Here is a 16,120-nt window from a genome sequence, read left to right on the forward strand (position 1 = left end):
TGAGGAGCTCTCCCTCACCTTCCCAGCTCCCACAGCAGCTAGTGAAAACATCCCCCACATCCCAGCCTGGTGGCTAGCCTTGTCCTTCATCCCACTGACTCTCAGTTAATCCATCTGCCTCCAGCATACACATTAATCCAAGGCCTCCCATGCCTCAGCTCAGGCACCCACTCGGGTTTCCTCTCTAGGTTGCAGGAGGAAGAAACTGGCCCAAGGAGGAAGGGTTGGAGCCAGCAGAAGAGACTACGGGGCAGAGAGTCATGAATTAATGAAAAGTTTTCCAGCTGCTCTCGCTCCTCACCACCACAGCCCTTGCTGGGGACATGAATCTCTGTGACCCCACCATCTCCTAGGCATTATTCTGGCCCCAGTTACAACCTTTGAGAGGATGTCTGTTTTGCTCTAGCACCAGCTGTAAGCTGTTCCTCAGTGGCTCCTGGCTAAAGTCACCTAGATGTAACCCTTATGTCTTAGACAGGACAACAGTGAATATAAGGAAATATCTAATTTCCATCCACAAGGTCCTCTCATGCCCTGAATACTCCTAAGCATTTTGGGATGGGCTCTAGAAAGTTAACAATATGTCCTCAATGAGAAATGAAACTAAACCTAAGCTCATCTGACCAGGTAAAAGAGTTTCAAGGTGACCATTCCTGTAGCATGACATTGATGACTTGTAGAGCATCTTCAGTGGCCTAGGAACAACCTAGCACCCATGTTAGTTGAGAGCGCAATGGTAACTAGTTTTCCCATCTATTCTAAGACACAAGGTCCAACTCCCTTATAAAGCCTGCAAAGGGCAGAGATTTGGTTTTGGTATGTGACATGCTCAACTGAGAAGACAAACTGCCAAACTCACATGATAATCTAAGCACTGAAAGCTATTGCCTTTTGCCCTAGACCACTGTCCCAAATCTTCCCAGCAGATTTTCCTCACCAGTTTGCACAATTTCCTCCCTCTATAATGAATAGATTCATTATATTTCATTTTCTGTTTCCGACAGTTACCCTTTTCCTCCAAACCTCGCAGTCAGATGAGTCCATGCAAGGAGTATCAGACTAGAATCAAACAACCCCGTCCCAATCCCCAGTGCAGGTCTGTGCTCAAAGCTCACAGAACAGCCCGTCTCCATGGGTGGGTTTCCTCTCACCAAACATTCAACATGCACATCTGAGTTAGACATTACAGCATGCTTTCAAAGTCAATACAAAGAAAAAGCACTTTCAGTATGTGATTTATGTGAGCTGCTTTTGACACCTGCTTTGACATTAGGATGAGATGTTTTATTCAGTGGAAGTTCCCATTTCTCTCCATTAACTATAAGGGGATCTAGACTCCTAGAGGTAGGTGTCTAACAAAGTTAGCCCCAGAGCGTTCCTTTCTAAAGGTGGTTTCCTGCACTGGGAAGGTCTCACGGTCCACGAATCAAACTGCCATGATCTGAGGGAATCTGTCTCTTGAAGAAGAAAGCCTGCAAGGCTGCAGTACTATTGTGAGCATTTAAAACAAAAACAAGCAAATATGTAGATATAGCCCTACTTTATTTCTTGGGCCACTGAGTGTTTTTGAAGGAAGCTATTTATACCTTCCAGAAGACTGACCATGAGCCCTCCATATTACCAAACAACAGTTTGGCCACCTGTTAAGCCCATTAATCATGAATTCATTCTAAATGGCACTATGGCAGAGCCCGGTTTTCTCCAGCAAAGTCTTAGGGACCACCTGTAGCACTTCAGTAGTTCCTGTTGTGCAAAACAACTGGGGTAGTATCTTTCCTAGTGCCAGTTTGCCCTGGACTAATATAAGGGTCTACCTTAGGATGAGATGAATTGTGCCCTGAACTTCAGTTGCTATGTTTGGCCATCTCTCCCTTCACTCCACAAAGAGTCCAGTGTGACTTTCTATACGTAAGTGCCTACAGTAGATACCAGCAAGCCTTCAAATGTGCTCCACTTCTTCATTGCAGACCTTCTCCAACATAGTTACTCATGGACCTTCCTCGTGCCTCTTTCTTTTCCTTGGAAAAGAGCTTACCTCTGAGTTTTAGTCAATCTTTTTTAACCATTGCTCAGGCCTTTCAGTTCTTTTCTATTTTTTCAAATATGTAACTCTGTCATTGTATAAAAGATATCTGAACTAGATCAAAAACATATTGACATCAATGTGTGTCTTTGTCATTGTTCCTTCCCTTAGAAATAATCTCAGTGTTGCAATGGTTGATTCAGTCCCATGGTCCCCTCTCAGATCTAGGACACCTCACTTTGCAAGAAAGGGTTTATTCAGCAATTTACTCAAGGTCACACAGTAAATCGTTGGCAGAAACAGGAGGAGGACCTGGGAGAGCTACCTGTCAATTATCCTGACCATCAAAGTGACATTCATGTGAAACATGGGGATACATTTTGTACCAACCCGAGCAACAGAGATGCTGTGACATGCTGGAGGAGCCATTTCGCAGCCCAGCTGTCCCCCTGGTAAGTTCCAGATGCAAAGTCCATCCTTGAGCACCGGCCTCCATCGCAGGTGACCTTTTGTATTTGGTTTCCAGCCCAGGCGCTGTCAAAGGGTTGCCTCAGTGTTGGCAGTTGAACGAGAAATCTGTAACCTGCCCCTAACACTGATGCTCATTAACAGGCTTCAGTATGATCATTTTCCCACATTTCCAGCAGCATCTCTTGTTTGATCAGCATCCTCAAAAAGGGATTATTTTTTTCTCGGTGGCTTCGCTTAAGCTGTCGCAAGCTGCAGGAGCAGGGGAGTCTTCCCAATTAGTAAGACCTGACCAGATGTTCATCCTCCCTGATCCCCAGGGGTTGTTTATTGCTCACCTGACTTTGAGTTTTCTCTCTCTAGGATTGGCTTTGTCCATCTCTGACTAACCATATGTTTAATTATATTCATGAAATTGACAGGGAACATATATTGCCTTGTTCAAAAGCTTTGGTATTCACACAGAGAAAATCTCTCACTTCATTATTGCTCCTCTTGGAGTGTCTTAATGTGCTTTACAGTGAATTGAGAGCCACGGTATATTTGCATGACTGAAAAGGATTATTACCTCTATTTTCCAGATGACAAACTTTGGCACAGAGAAGTTAAGTAGCCAGTATGAGGTGTCCCAGCAGCAGTCACAAATGAGACCCCAAATGGTCACCATAAACTCTCTATTTTCTAAAAGTCCCCAGAAAATGCTCTTTTTAAAGAGCTATGCAGCGTGTCTCCATCGACCTCTATGAGTCTCACTGCATTGGAATAAATAAATCTGTGACAGATACAGCTTTGGGAGGGCAACAGAGAGGCAGAAAAAAGTGGATCACAAGGAATGAGTAACATTGATCATCTGTATGTCTGATGTCAGTTGTTAGCTTTTGTTGTGTTTCTACCCACAGCTCGGTACAACTCAGATGAGTTTGCTGATGTGCTGTTTATCAAGCAACAGCATTGAGGAATGCAAATTACTGCAAGGAAAGTAAGGAAGGAGTGAATAAACCAATGGTGAGAGGAAGAGAAGCTCCCTCTGATGTAACCACTAGGTCCATTTTTCACAGGTTCCAGGAAGGATATCCAGGAGTATACTATGTTGTATAGATGTCAAAAACTCAAAGTCCCATCACACTAGAGTCCATATTCTGCATTTTTTTTTCTCCTATATAAAGGCAAATTTTATCCACCAGCATGTTAGTAATTGCTGGGGACTGTGCTGAATTTAACAAAGTATGTCATGTAGGGAACGTGTTATATATATGAACTCACATGAGCGTCTAGGGTTCATACAGACTGTACAAAAACAGAAGAGAGGCAAACTTTCCTAAACAGTTTTGATTATGAAAGGTTTCTCACTGTCCATAAAGATCTCCAGGTTACTCTTCTACTCTTCTACTTCTCCAAGCTACTCTTGATGGGGCTATTATATCAAGAAGGGTCCCTGATGTTTATGGGATCTACGGAAGGCAAATGGTGATGCAAACTCCTGGGAGACCTCTGCCAGCTCTTCAGCATTGGTGTGCCCTCCCAACTCACCCAAGAAGGAAAGGCTGCTGAGGGTCAAGCACCACTTACCATCACCTTGTGCCGTCCAATGAGGTTTGGGGACTCGCACAGTAGCTGCACGTCTGATACGGTCACCGCACAGGGCTTCTCACCAACTAAAACGGTGTAGTTCAGCTTGGCGTTCCCTCCCGCCACTGGTGGGATCAGGTTCTTTCCCTGGATAGAAAGGAATATCACCCCCCACAAAAAAAACATCAGGAAAGAATTTGCCTTCTGCCTCTAGTTTGTTCCTGTGACGCAAGTGTTAACATTGCACTTGACATTTGTGGTTCATCATTCGCTAACACAGACAGAAAAAGCCAATTTAGAAAGTCATGCAGAGGACAGCATGGATGGCTACAGAGTGTAATCGGTCAAAACAGCCTGTCCTGCTCCTCTCTCTTGGTAACTAAATGAGAAACACTGCATATAAATCTTGCACAAACAGGCCCTCACAAAACGTATTCAGGCAAGTAAGACAGACCCCTTTCCAAACATGCAAGAAGGTATTCTGCAGGCACAATCATTTCTTTGCATATGCACCATGTACAAGTGCTGATATGGAAATGCCTAATCATAAAACTCCTTCTCTGTACTGCCGTCCAGATTACAGAAATGACAAAGGACTAGTATAGGATTTAACCAGGGGTGAGAGGAACGTCTTGAAAACCCAAGAAAGAAATAGACTTGGTTATTTAATTGCCAGCCCTGTTGCAGTGGTAGAAAACGTTCTTCTCTGGTGAACAGCAGTGGGTACAAATTTAGGCGCTACACAGGCAGCTGCAGCAGGAGTTTATATTTTGTAGTTATGGGTATTGGCAGGTGCTGAGCAGTGATTTGTGTTTGCAGATGGTGACTCTGATATGATGCGATATGTTAGGTGCAATGAGTGGAGAAAATCTCTGGGATGCAATTGGGATGCCACTGTGATTCATGGGGTGCTGGCAGACACAGAGAGGCAATAGGCAGCATGTGTTTGTCCTTCCTGATCCAGGCCTTGGTCCCCATCTCACCTTCAGTATGATGGGACTTCCCGGCTTCAGCTCCAGGATCCCTGAAGGATTGAAAACCTCAAAGATTGGGTTTGGGTAGTAGGTGAAGTTGGTTTTGTTCAGAATCAGCAGGGACTGCACGTTGTCAAGAATGAAGCCAAACTCTTCTGGACGCTCAGCGAGCTCAGACTGGTGATTGGGGTCAACAGCCAGCGCCGGAGCCTGGCAGGTCATCTCCGTGCTGTTCTGCACCTCGCAGTTCTGGAGAAAGAAACCCAACACGAAGGAGTGTTTATGGAAAATGCCCCCAGCCCTCCTGGTGGGCAAATACCTCCCAGTGAAATGCTAGCCTACCTACAGCGGGAGGACAGGGAGGAGCAGACCTCTTCGGTTATCATGAGACAGGCTGGTGCTCCACCGCTTCAAAACATACCCCATACCCATCAGACAAGCGAGGCTGGGGAGGAAAGCTTTGCCAGGGGAGGTGTGTGGAACAGTTTGCAATGCAATTGGGCATCCTGTGCCTCTTCCCTGAGGGAGCTCAGCCTCTGGGGCTGCCAGTGTCACCGTCTTCCCCTAACCTCATTTCCTTCTGGAAATAGATAGTTCTTCCTTTTTTTATACAACAGAGACTAGTCAAAGCCTCACTATCGCCCTGCAATTAGCTCTCACACTCTGGGGATCATTCCAAAAGTGTATGTCCAGTGCTTGCTCAGTTGTGCCCAGGATTCCTGTTTGAACATCAGGTTACCTGAAATGAAGCCCAGGAAGCTGGAGTGGTGAAGACAGTGGGGTAGGTCTCAGGAGACCCTGAAGTTGGCTTCCAGCCCTGCCAAAGACCTGCGTTTTTTGTGTATTTGAGAAATGGGTAATAGATTGTGAAAGGCATTTTATCCTGACCCTCATTTTAAACAACTAGGAATTAGATGTCTGGTTGTCCTTCAGGATCTGAGCCTTCATCTTTCTACATCATGGTTGCTAGCACAATGCATCCTGGTCTCACGAGGAGCCAACAGGTTCTGTGGGGAAACAGCACCAGCTCCATGGGATCCCAGCTGTGCTTGATATGAGAATCTTCTCCAAACTAGTCTGATACCTCCAGCATTGAGAACACACTCATTATCACAGCTAGCATAGCTCAAGCATTAATATTGCTTTGGCTCAAATCAATCAAGAGATAAGTGACTTGGACCGGCCAGTTTCATATTGCAAAATAAGTCAGATATTCTTTGCTGCAACAGCTCTTACAAGGAAGAAAAGGCACTGGAGTACTTCCCAGCACAAAACTGGTGGGCAGTTCTACATGAGAGTGTGTGAGGTGATGAATAGGCTTCATCATCTGCACAATGGCTTGATTGTTTGAGACCACGGTGTCAGGCAAGAGCTGGAGTCTGCTGGAAGAATAATATGAAGTCATGTAGGCTTCTAATTCTGCAGGAAATCTAGGTAAGTGTTTGGCTGTGCTGTACCAGTAAATACAACGTATTACCAAAACATACCTATGAATACACATAATCAGTTGGATCAGGGTTTTCCCAGAGTTCACGAGGGACTGGAAGACTGCCATTCAAGATTCACATCAGACACAGAGACCCATCTCAACAGATATTTCCCAAATCTGATGAGGTGTGAGAGGTGACAAAATTGCTTTGGATTTGGCTTTATGCAGGGAGATATTAGTTCATGGCAGAGCTGGGATAAGACCAAGACATAGGTTTCTCAATTTGCCAACTGTAGATGCAAATGAATCTACCCCATATTCCTGCATTTTCTTTTTGGATCTACCACAGTTTCACCATTGTTCATGTGGCAGTAGACAATTTTAATGTCCGCAAAGTGCTTTGAGAACCTTGAGTGGAAAGCCCAAGGACTAATCTTAAAACCTGAGAAATGCAGAGGATCTGGACTTTCTACCCCCACCCCAGTTAGTCCCTCTGTATTTTTTACTTTTTGAGCCTCTTCTTCTGGGATGCTCTTTCACACTTGGTCCCAGGAAGTGCCCATACACAGCCAACACCCTTTCAGATGCTGTTGCATGGCCCCGTCCTCCAACCTACAGTAGGTACCAGCGGATGCTGCCTGCTCCTGGATTTACTAATTGGAGGTGCTAAACTTGCACATTTTACTCCTCTCTCTGGAGCTGCTCAGCAGCTACTGGTAATTGGCTCCTTCCGAGTGAATTGTCCTCCCAGAGCTTGGCAAAGCTCTGCTGGCCTGAGCTGCTTCTGATTCCTCAGTGGCCACTGAGAACTGAATTAGGCTGTAAATCTAGCTGGTTAAACCTGGATACACTCTTGCAGGATCCCAAATAGTCCGAGGATTGGACACAGTAGTAGCAGAGTATTATTCACAGTCCCTTCTGATCCCTGCACACTCAGCCAATAACCTGAATTTGGGTCTATTTATGCACAGGCGTGGCTGATAAATAACACATGGGCCAAGAGAGAGGACAGGTATCCTTGAGCCAACAGAAGAAACAGGCTCAGCAGAGACCAGGAGCTGAACGACCCTTCATGACGTCTCTCTCTGTTCTCGTGTCGGTTCAGTGCTCCTTCATGAAGAGAGGATGGGTAATCTTTCTGAAAGCAAGTCATGCCCTCTTTTCTGGATGCAACAGGAAATTTCAACCTCCAGAGCTGTTAGCCAGCCCCTATCACCACCTTGGACGTGTCACCTCCTGTGATTGATCCCCAGCTCAGCAGTCATACTCACGTTGACATGTTCCCTTCCACCGTGCTTGGCCCGGATCTGAGGGTTTTGGATCAGGTCTAGGTGAGTTCCCCACACTGCAATGGGTGTGTTGCCACTAGAGAAGAAGAAATGAAAGAAGAGCATGAACCCAGCTAATAGATATCAGGACCGAATGCACCAGCAATGGGTGATGTATAGTCCTAAATGTTGATTGCAAAGTGTCTGACCACATCTCACAGTCCCATAGGAAGGGAAGGAAAAACAAAGCAAATAATTTTTCATTCATTCATAAGGGGAGAAAGAAGTAAAACCACATGCTTGCCAAAACTGCCACACCAAGCAGCACCTGGGTGTTTTTCATTGTTAAGACTCAGCAATCAGAAGCTTCAGTAATGAGAAGAGCGGGAAATCTAACAGGGGCTCTTCAGAATGGTCCACAGACTACATGTCCTGTATCACTTAAGGACGGGAGCCCAAAAAACCCTCATAGATACTGTCCTGTGCAAGCAGCTCTTGAGGATTCAGTGCTACCTTGGTTGAGGGCTGTAGTCCCATCTTGCATATTAAACCTGCTATAAAAACATCACCCTGAGAAAGGTAATGTCACCTCAGTGAACCCACTTCAGCGCTGCCGGGGAACCCGGTCCAGCAGCATCTAGAAGAAACACAGCCAAAGTCTCCAGACGTGGTGTGCATAATGCATTTGCTCAGCTGCCATTTGGTGACCCAGGCAGATAAGCTCTGCAATGTGTGTTAGAGCCAACATTTGACAGAAGAGAGATTTTCAGTCATGTTGTCCCTTTGCTCAGGCAAGGACTGATTTCCTGAGAAAGCCAATATGAGCCATGACCCTGCATTTGGTAGATTTTCTTGCTTTTATAACATCTCTCTTAGCCCAGCTTAAGATGGGGAGCTGTAGACAGAGCCCTTCTCATTCCCTGCAATCACTGTCACCAGAAGGAAACAGCTGTCAGAAACACCCTTCTTTCCTTTCCCTTGCATCTTCCAGCTGCAGCCAGCAGTGCTGTTTGTGGGACTTTGGGGAGCGGAGGGGAGGGAGGAAGGAAACTGCAAAGCAGCCGATGGGTGGGTTGGTTTTGAACGCCGTGTTGAGGGGAAGGGTTCACCATGGGCAGCTTTGGCCATCCCAAATCAAAACAGCATTGCTCTACCAAGGGTGAGCTCTGCCTTTGCAGCGCTGTGGTGGAGGCAACGTGATGCAAGGGCTGAAAGGGTAAGAGTTACCCAAGAAAGCAAAACCTTCAGCTGTCAGGGCTCACACAGCCAGGGCAGGATGAGGAAATGTCATCAACGGACAGCCCCATCTCTGAGGGTTTCCCAGGGTGAGTAGTGCTCTCAGTTTCGGCACCTGCCTCCGTAACTCCCCTTGGAAACTGTCCAGGCTGTAGTTTATTTCCTGGAGCGCTCTGCTGAGAATGGGAGGGGAAGCCATGCGGAAATCGGTGGGATTGGGAAAAGAGAGCTCAGAATCCCTTTCCTGCCTCCAGGTAAACCTACGCATACATGAAAGGTGAAACAAGTGCATTATAAATGAGAAAACACCAGAGAATAAACACACTGTAAGGAAGAAGCCTGTGTTGGCCAACACATCTTCCCCAGTTCTGACCTTTGTTTTCCATGTTCCTCATTTATTTTCCTTTATTAATCAGATGGGGCAGGTAGGAATGAATGCAAATATACGTCTCTGCTCAGCAGTATAGCTGTCAGGTTTCAGTGAGCTGGCCACAGCTAGCTGGGACTGTGCTTCAGGCCCTCTAGTTACACCCACACTGACAAACCAAAGGGCCAGGACACCAGCTCAAACACCGGCTGGTGGCCACAGATGCTGATAAGCTGTTAAGAGTAGCCCAGGCAATGCCTGGTCATGGTTCAAGGGATAGCAAGGGCCAGGGAGCACTCCCAACTAGCAGGAGAGATGAAGCTAAACTGCCTTTGAAGGAGGAAAGATCATTGGTGGTATGGATGAGGGCTATGCATGCTCGCTGGCTTCAGGACAAAAGAATAGACCTGGATTAGTATTTACTAGTTTAAACATAGCCTGTGTGACCAAGAAGCCTGTAAACTTGAAGTCATGAGCCATGAGCTCTGCCAAAGATCATTGTCACAACCATATCTTTCAGCAGGTGCTCCTGTGACACTTCTCTGAGAGGTTCCTTATGGTCTTTCATACAAGCAATACCTGTACAGACTGATCCATGGTTAGGACAACACTTGACCTTGAGTTTTGCAGAGTGCCTCACGTTCTTGCTCTCTGAAACCGTCAGCTGTGATGGGAAATTTCTAATGGGGAGTTTTATGGGGCAAAAGAACATTTTACCATTTCCATAAGATCCGCTTGGATGGTTGAGTTCTCTTGAATGCACAGGGGATCTCTTCTGAAGTCACACATCCACTTACAAGAGAGCTCCCCCTTCCTGCCCTACAGAAAAAATTCCTTTGCCCCAAAATTCAACTTCACATTATGTATTCCCGCAATTACCCGGGGAGAGCTAGCTTGCCAGAAACCAGAAGAGGAGTGTATAAACCAAGTTGTTCTTTCTCCACTGTCCTGGTTCTTTTGGATTTGTGGCTGTGGGCCTTTATAATTTCTATTTTTGTTTATTATTATTATTATTATGAATCTCTGCTGATTCAAACTAGAAGGGACTTTGTATCTTTACTCAGCTGAGATTTTTACATGTTCCAGATGTATCAAATGTGTGCACATTTGTACAGATATATGAGTGTGTGTATATATATATAAATCCTTTTTTATTTAATCAACCAAGTCTGTGCACACAGTTTTAAACCCAGGTGTTAAAAATTCTGTATTTGGTTTGGAAACCGAGCTTGCAGGCTCAGACCACGGTTATTAAGCCCAGCCACAGCACCGGATCAGAGAGGGACCTTTTCTCTGAAAAAAAAGCCAAAGCAGTTGTGTTTGCTGAAGACACAAAATCACCCCAAAACCCTCTCTGGCTTGCAAATCAAGCAAACACAACTGTTGCTTGCCTTTACGTGAAAACCACCAGCCACTGCCTTTTGTGTCTGTAGGTGAATACCTGGTCACGGCCACTTCTTGCCCAGGTCGGATCAGAGCCTAGAGAGATGCTACTGCCCAGCAAAATAACAGAGGTGCCAAGACTACGTGCTTTCTTAAGTTAACTCCTTATTGTCCCGAAAGATCTGAGCATAATTTTCTGTCTGCAGACTCAGATAATTGCTGGACGTAACTCAGATCAAACCCAGATCAAAAGTATTAGTGGAGCCTCATAAAATTCTAGTTACTTGCCAGCCCAGTGTGACTTTTTTTTTGGCTATGGGAGTAAATTAGCTGTAATCTTTTCTTTATTGTCTTGGAAAATGGCACTTGAGGTTTTAAGCCAGGCTCTGTACATTCATTCACTAATTTTGCAAAGCTGGTTTAGTAGCAATCATCTATCCCTCAAAACAGCTTAGCCCCACAGCCAGGACTGATGAATCAGAGAATCACAGTGGATTTGCCGTAATGAATCATGCTGCATAACAAATATGCTGAGGAACAGCCTCCTCGGTCTGTCTCCAGATCCACGTGTCTTGACTAACTTATTTCTTGCTTGATTCTCAGGACTGGAGTTGGCTGCACTTTCATCCACCTCCGTGTGGAGGCCTTACTCTACTGCTTGTCTCCGTTATGACCTGCTGGACGGAGCTCCACAGCTAACAGTTATAGTGCTTAAAACTGTCCCCGACACCCTGAACCACAGTGGTAATCCTGGATATTGCATCTTCTCTCTCTGCACCCTCCTCCAAGGTTATGCCCCTTTGGAGTGATTCAAAAGTGCAAAAGAAAGAGGATGAAGGTGGAGGTGGGTAGGTCTGGTTAAAATTAGGCACCTGCTGCCACTCAGGTGGATGCTTTCTGATTTCAGAGACACCGAAGAGAGCAAAGGGTAGAGGGTGTACCTGAATGATGAGACAGGTAGAGTCCCAGTTATCCATCCTAGCAGCTACACACCCTGTAACTAAGCTGGCACCCACTATACAAGCACCTCTTCCTAATTTCCTTTATGCTGGGAGGTGGGATGGAAGATCCAAGGCAGTAAGCAATGGGATGCAGAGCCTCTGCACCCCCAGGCTGGGCAAAGCTTTGCCAATACACCTGAAGTATCTCCTTGGCTGCTTCTTCGTCTCTTGCTGGCAGCTTCAGCAGAGAAACCAAGGAGCAAATGGACTCTGGAGAACTTCTCCTCCCACCTCCCAGCCAGATCTGAGGCCAGACGGAGGAAGGTCCCCATGCTGCAACTTTCCTGGGGATAACAGGGGAATCCACTCTCCTAGGCTGTCAATCTTGCACCTTTTAACCGGCACTGAACACACTTTAATAAGGAAGGGAGTAAAGCGATTTCTCATTTCACTGATAACCTGAACTCTGACTGAAAATAAAACCCCCAAATGGAAAATCCAGACACTAAAGCTTCACGCCCAATGTGCAAAGATTCAATCCAGCTAAATCGGTAAATTCCCTCACGGTAATTAAAGGCACTAATTGATTTGTGAAAACATCTTCTGGATGGGAGCTGAACTGGGGGGATTTACAAGCCCTGTTCCTAATCCCCAGATACTCCAATCAGTCCGGTTTGACAGGGGAGCAGAGAGCTGCCGTGGGTGAATGAGGGGAGAGTAAGATTTCTTATTTTGTATCTTTTCAAGGAAATACCAGTGCATTTAATGGCCAATTTCTCTCATCCCAAAGCCATTTCTACAGGCTTCTGAGAGCATTTGGGTGTCACTTTGATGCTTTCCACAACCAGGGCAAATGGTCTTCTCAGACACCTTCACCTGAACCCTCTGAATTCACCAAAGCAGCATCAATAGGGTGAAGAGAAAGAGGGATGCCTAATGAGGAGGAAGGCCCTTTGATAGGGCCGAGACCAGAGCTCCCTTTGTGTTTCATCTCAGGAGGCAGCCCTGGGGCTTTCAGGTATGGCAGCCAAACAGGCAATGCTTAGTCCTAAGCCGGCAAGTAAATGAAGGCTGTGGGAAAGGTAAGAACTGCTGCTTTCAAACCCAAGGGAGATTCACTTCTCTAAGCACAGTGACGACATTTATGCCTGGGTTTAAGAGATCAGTGACTGGTCCTGCTGCCATGCAAAGCTGTGGAGCCAGCCCAATGGGGCTCAAAACACGGTCATGACCAGAAATAGTAGGAATTGCAGCTTTTAGGGATACAATTGCATAGTTTAACCAGCCCCAGTGGTCTGTAATATTACTCAGACAGGGAGCATCCTGGTGCTGGAGATAAACCCCAGGCTGCAGTAACGAGGGAGAAAGCTTCAACACTAGCTTGGAGACCTGCTGCACCTGCCTTTGTAATTAAAGCATGGCGTCTCCAAGGCAAGCTTCTGGTGAGCATTGGCACCAATGAGCTGGATTTTGCTGCTTTAAGCCAGGAAGCTTTGCTCTGCTAAGTGAAGACGGGGTGGAGGATCATTTAGACTTGGACCATGCAGGGTTTGTTTGCAGAAAGGACCCTGCTCCAGTCCATCCCTCACTAGACTGTGGAAATTTTGTCCCAGGGGTACACCTGAGCACAGACACACATTGAGCATCCAAGGTGTTACACTGAACGCACAATGCACTGCTGGCCTGTTAGGTCTTCCGAGGAGGCAAGTCCACCAGCACTCATGGTTCTTGGGCTCTGGGAAGTAGCTCTACACGAATCTATTTCTTAGTGAACACAATGCTTGGAAAGCACTTTTCTGTATCAAGGACCAACACGAACACACCAATGCTGCATCAGAAAATTAAGGGCAGGTAGTAGGAGGTGTCCGTGGGCTGCTTACCTGAAGATGCTCCACTCAGGCTCAATCCTCAGGATAGTTGGATCCTCCACATATTCATACTGCAATTCCTGATGTATCTTGGCCTTGTCCACTCTCACGGACACCTTCACCTTCTCAAAGCCTTCATCTGAGGCAGTGGTGTTACAGACAATGTGCTTGGTGGATCTCCTGTGAGCAGAAGCAAGTAAATATAAACCGGCTGCTACCAGCAGCAAACCAATGGTGACAAAACAGAGCCCAGCTACTTACTCTTACGTCCTGTGACCTTAACCTATGCACTGTGAAGTGGTGAAACACACTGCTACGGCGATATGCTGTGAATCATGTGACACATTTATCCGAGGAAGTGGCATTGCCTTTTCACTAGTTTAAACAAAACCACAAGAGCCACCATTTCTCAGGTCTCAGAGTGAAAACTGAACCCCAAGGGAAGTGCAACACAGACCTCTCTCCAGAAGTATTTCTGTGTGATTAAATCCTTGATGGATGTTTCCTTCCTGCCTGCAGACATATGCAGCAGCAGCTCACAAAAAGGGATGTTTGCACCTCAGCTTTCCAGTCTGGGATAATAAAGCTTACTTTGCATTAGGACTGTAAGCCTCATTTAAGTGCAGTTTGCAGCGTGCCTGGGACCTTTGCATGGAAGGTGCTAATATAGTGGGAAGCATTTTATGATTATACTCGAAGAGGATTCTGCATAAACCTTTCCTTTTGGGCAGGGCTCAAAACCAGCTCCAGGTCTTAATTTTGCAGTGGCCCTTACCTTCCATAAAGAGCCAAAAATCCAGGCTCCAAACACCCTCAATCTCCCCAGTCCTGTGATTTGTGACGCAGCCTCATCTTATACCCCTAGAAAGGATAAAGCAGGGTTCATCCTTCCCTTGCAGCATGGCACTTGCCTTGACTGACTGCACCCCCCAGGTGCTCTCCAAATTCCCCTGAAAGACCACGCTCAATCCCTCCTAAAACTCCCCAGTCTCTTCAGTAAGCATCTCCAAGCAGCTGTGGTTCCCACTTGGCCTTTTAAATCACAAGCTGTGACTTCACCCTCCTGAATTATAGATGCTGAATCACACCACAGTCATGACGGGTGGCTAAACAGGATCCCCACAGCCAGGAGAGGGAAGGGCATTGCCCCAAGAGAATGGTCCCAGGTCTCCTGTGAATGAGCCCTTCTTCTGCCAAGGAGATGCTGGGAGAAATGTGCCAACTTCATCTTCAGCCTCTACCGATATTGGCAGCAAAATGTGTTGCACGGGGTAGTTTTGAGCTGCGGGAGCCCCTGGGAATGGGATTCAGGCTCATTCTCACAGGGATCAGGGAACATTCAGCAGGTAACACTGACATTAAGCCTCTCTGAACTGCAATTGAACAGGAGCCAACCCAGAGCTGAAATGTTGCAAATCATCCATTTCTTAGCACTACAGGACTATTGTGGGATAAAAGGGAGGTGTTTTAATACTTAGAACCAATGTTGTCAGATTTTCTTTGTCACCTCTGCTAAAGCAGGGACATGAAAATGAATCTTTTAAATGATGTACTCCCAGAGCAAGTAGCAAAGCATGGGACCGTGGAGAATTGTAGTGAAATTTGACAAGGGGCCATGGCAAAAAGCACATCAAATACCAATCAAAACAATGAAATAAATCCTATTCTCCCACCCTGAAACATGCACAGTAAGGTTGCACATGGTGCAGAATGCAAAAATCCCATTGCTGAATAGACGTGGCCACAGGCAAAAGAGGCACATGAGGGACAGGGTGTCTGGGCTGCAGAAGTCTCTTGACTGTAATTGCTCACACCTTTCAGACTCAAGCACATACTGTAGGAAGGACTCATCTGTACCTGTAGAAGAGGCAGGGTTGTCGCCCAAAGGTCACGATGACATTGCTGCCCGCGTTAAGGTTGTTGCCCGTAATTGTCACCTGGGTGCCACCCGACACTGGTCCCCGCTTCGGCTTGAGATCAGAGAGTGTCAGAGTCTGTGAAGGCAAAGGGTTGTGTTGAAAACACAGCAGAGGAGCATAAGTACCTTCCTTCTCTCTTTTCAGTGATGGAGAGAGGTAGGCATCCCCAGGGCTTAATCACGTGTTTGCTAGACTTCAGAAGATGACCATATCTTCCGACCAAGAGAGGAGCCTAGAGTGACTCCAGTCCTATCATAGACACTCTGCTTGAATGCCAGGTTTGGTGGGATGAGTTCAGATCTAGCCCCAGTCTGTTCTCCTCACCCCTGCAAAATCAGGCCTGCCCTTGTACCTGCTCAGAAATACACTGTGCTTGCAAAGTCAATTCCACACCTGGAGCGGCTGGAGCCACAATCTCCCATCTCCACTGCCTGTTTGACACAGCTCAGGTGTCTTTTTGCCATCATGCAACACCACCTATGCAAGACAAAGCAGGTCTTTAACTGTCTGATTGGACCTTAATGAGGACCCTCCACCTCCAAACTGTGGAGCTCACAAGCGATGAAAACATTCAGGTCTTCAAAAGATTACTCTATTGATCTGACAAGGGAACAGAACCTGCTGTATAGCTCCAGAGAGAGGCCTAAAAACTCCCCCTGTGCTCACGGGCTTTTT

At 46.4% G+C, this 16,120-nt stretch overlaps 1 protein-coding gene across 1 annotated transcript in view; it reads right to left on the bottom strand.

The window, feature by feature from the left end:
- PLXNA4 (plexin A4) overlaps window positions 1-16,120 on the bottom strand; it is a 442,850-nt gene that overhangs the window by 49,640 nt on the left and 377,090 nt on the right. The window contains exons 14-18 of the mRNA XM_009328687.1: window positions 15,384-15,520; window positions 13,539-13,706; window positions 7,735-7,828; window positions 5,044-5,283; window positions 4,061-4,207 (exon numbers count right to left, since the gene is read on the bottom strand). Coding sequence (XP_009326962.1) covers window positions 4,061-4,207; window positions 5,044-5,283; window positions 7,735-7,828; window positions 13,539-13,706; window positions 15,384-15,520 — 786 coding nt within the window. The remainder of the gene's footprint in view (window positions 1-4,060; window positions 4,208-5,043; window positions 5,284-7,734; window positions 7,829-13,538; window positions 13,707-15,383; window positions 15,521-16,120) is intronic.

The sequence above is a fragment of the Pygoscelis adeliae genome, unplaced genomic scaffold (assembly GCF_000699105.1).
Source record: "Pygoscelis adeliae isolate BGI_AS28 unplaced genomic scaffold, ASM69910v1 Scaffold207, whole genome shotgun sequence".
Taxonomy (NCBI): Eukaryota; Metazoa; Chordata; class Aves; order Sphenisciformes; family Spheniscidae; genus Pygoscelis; species Pygoscelis adeliae.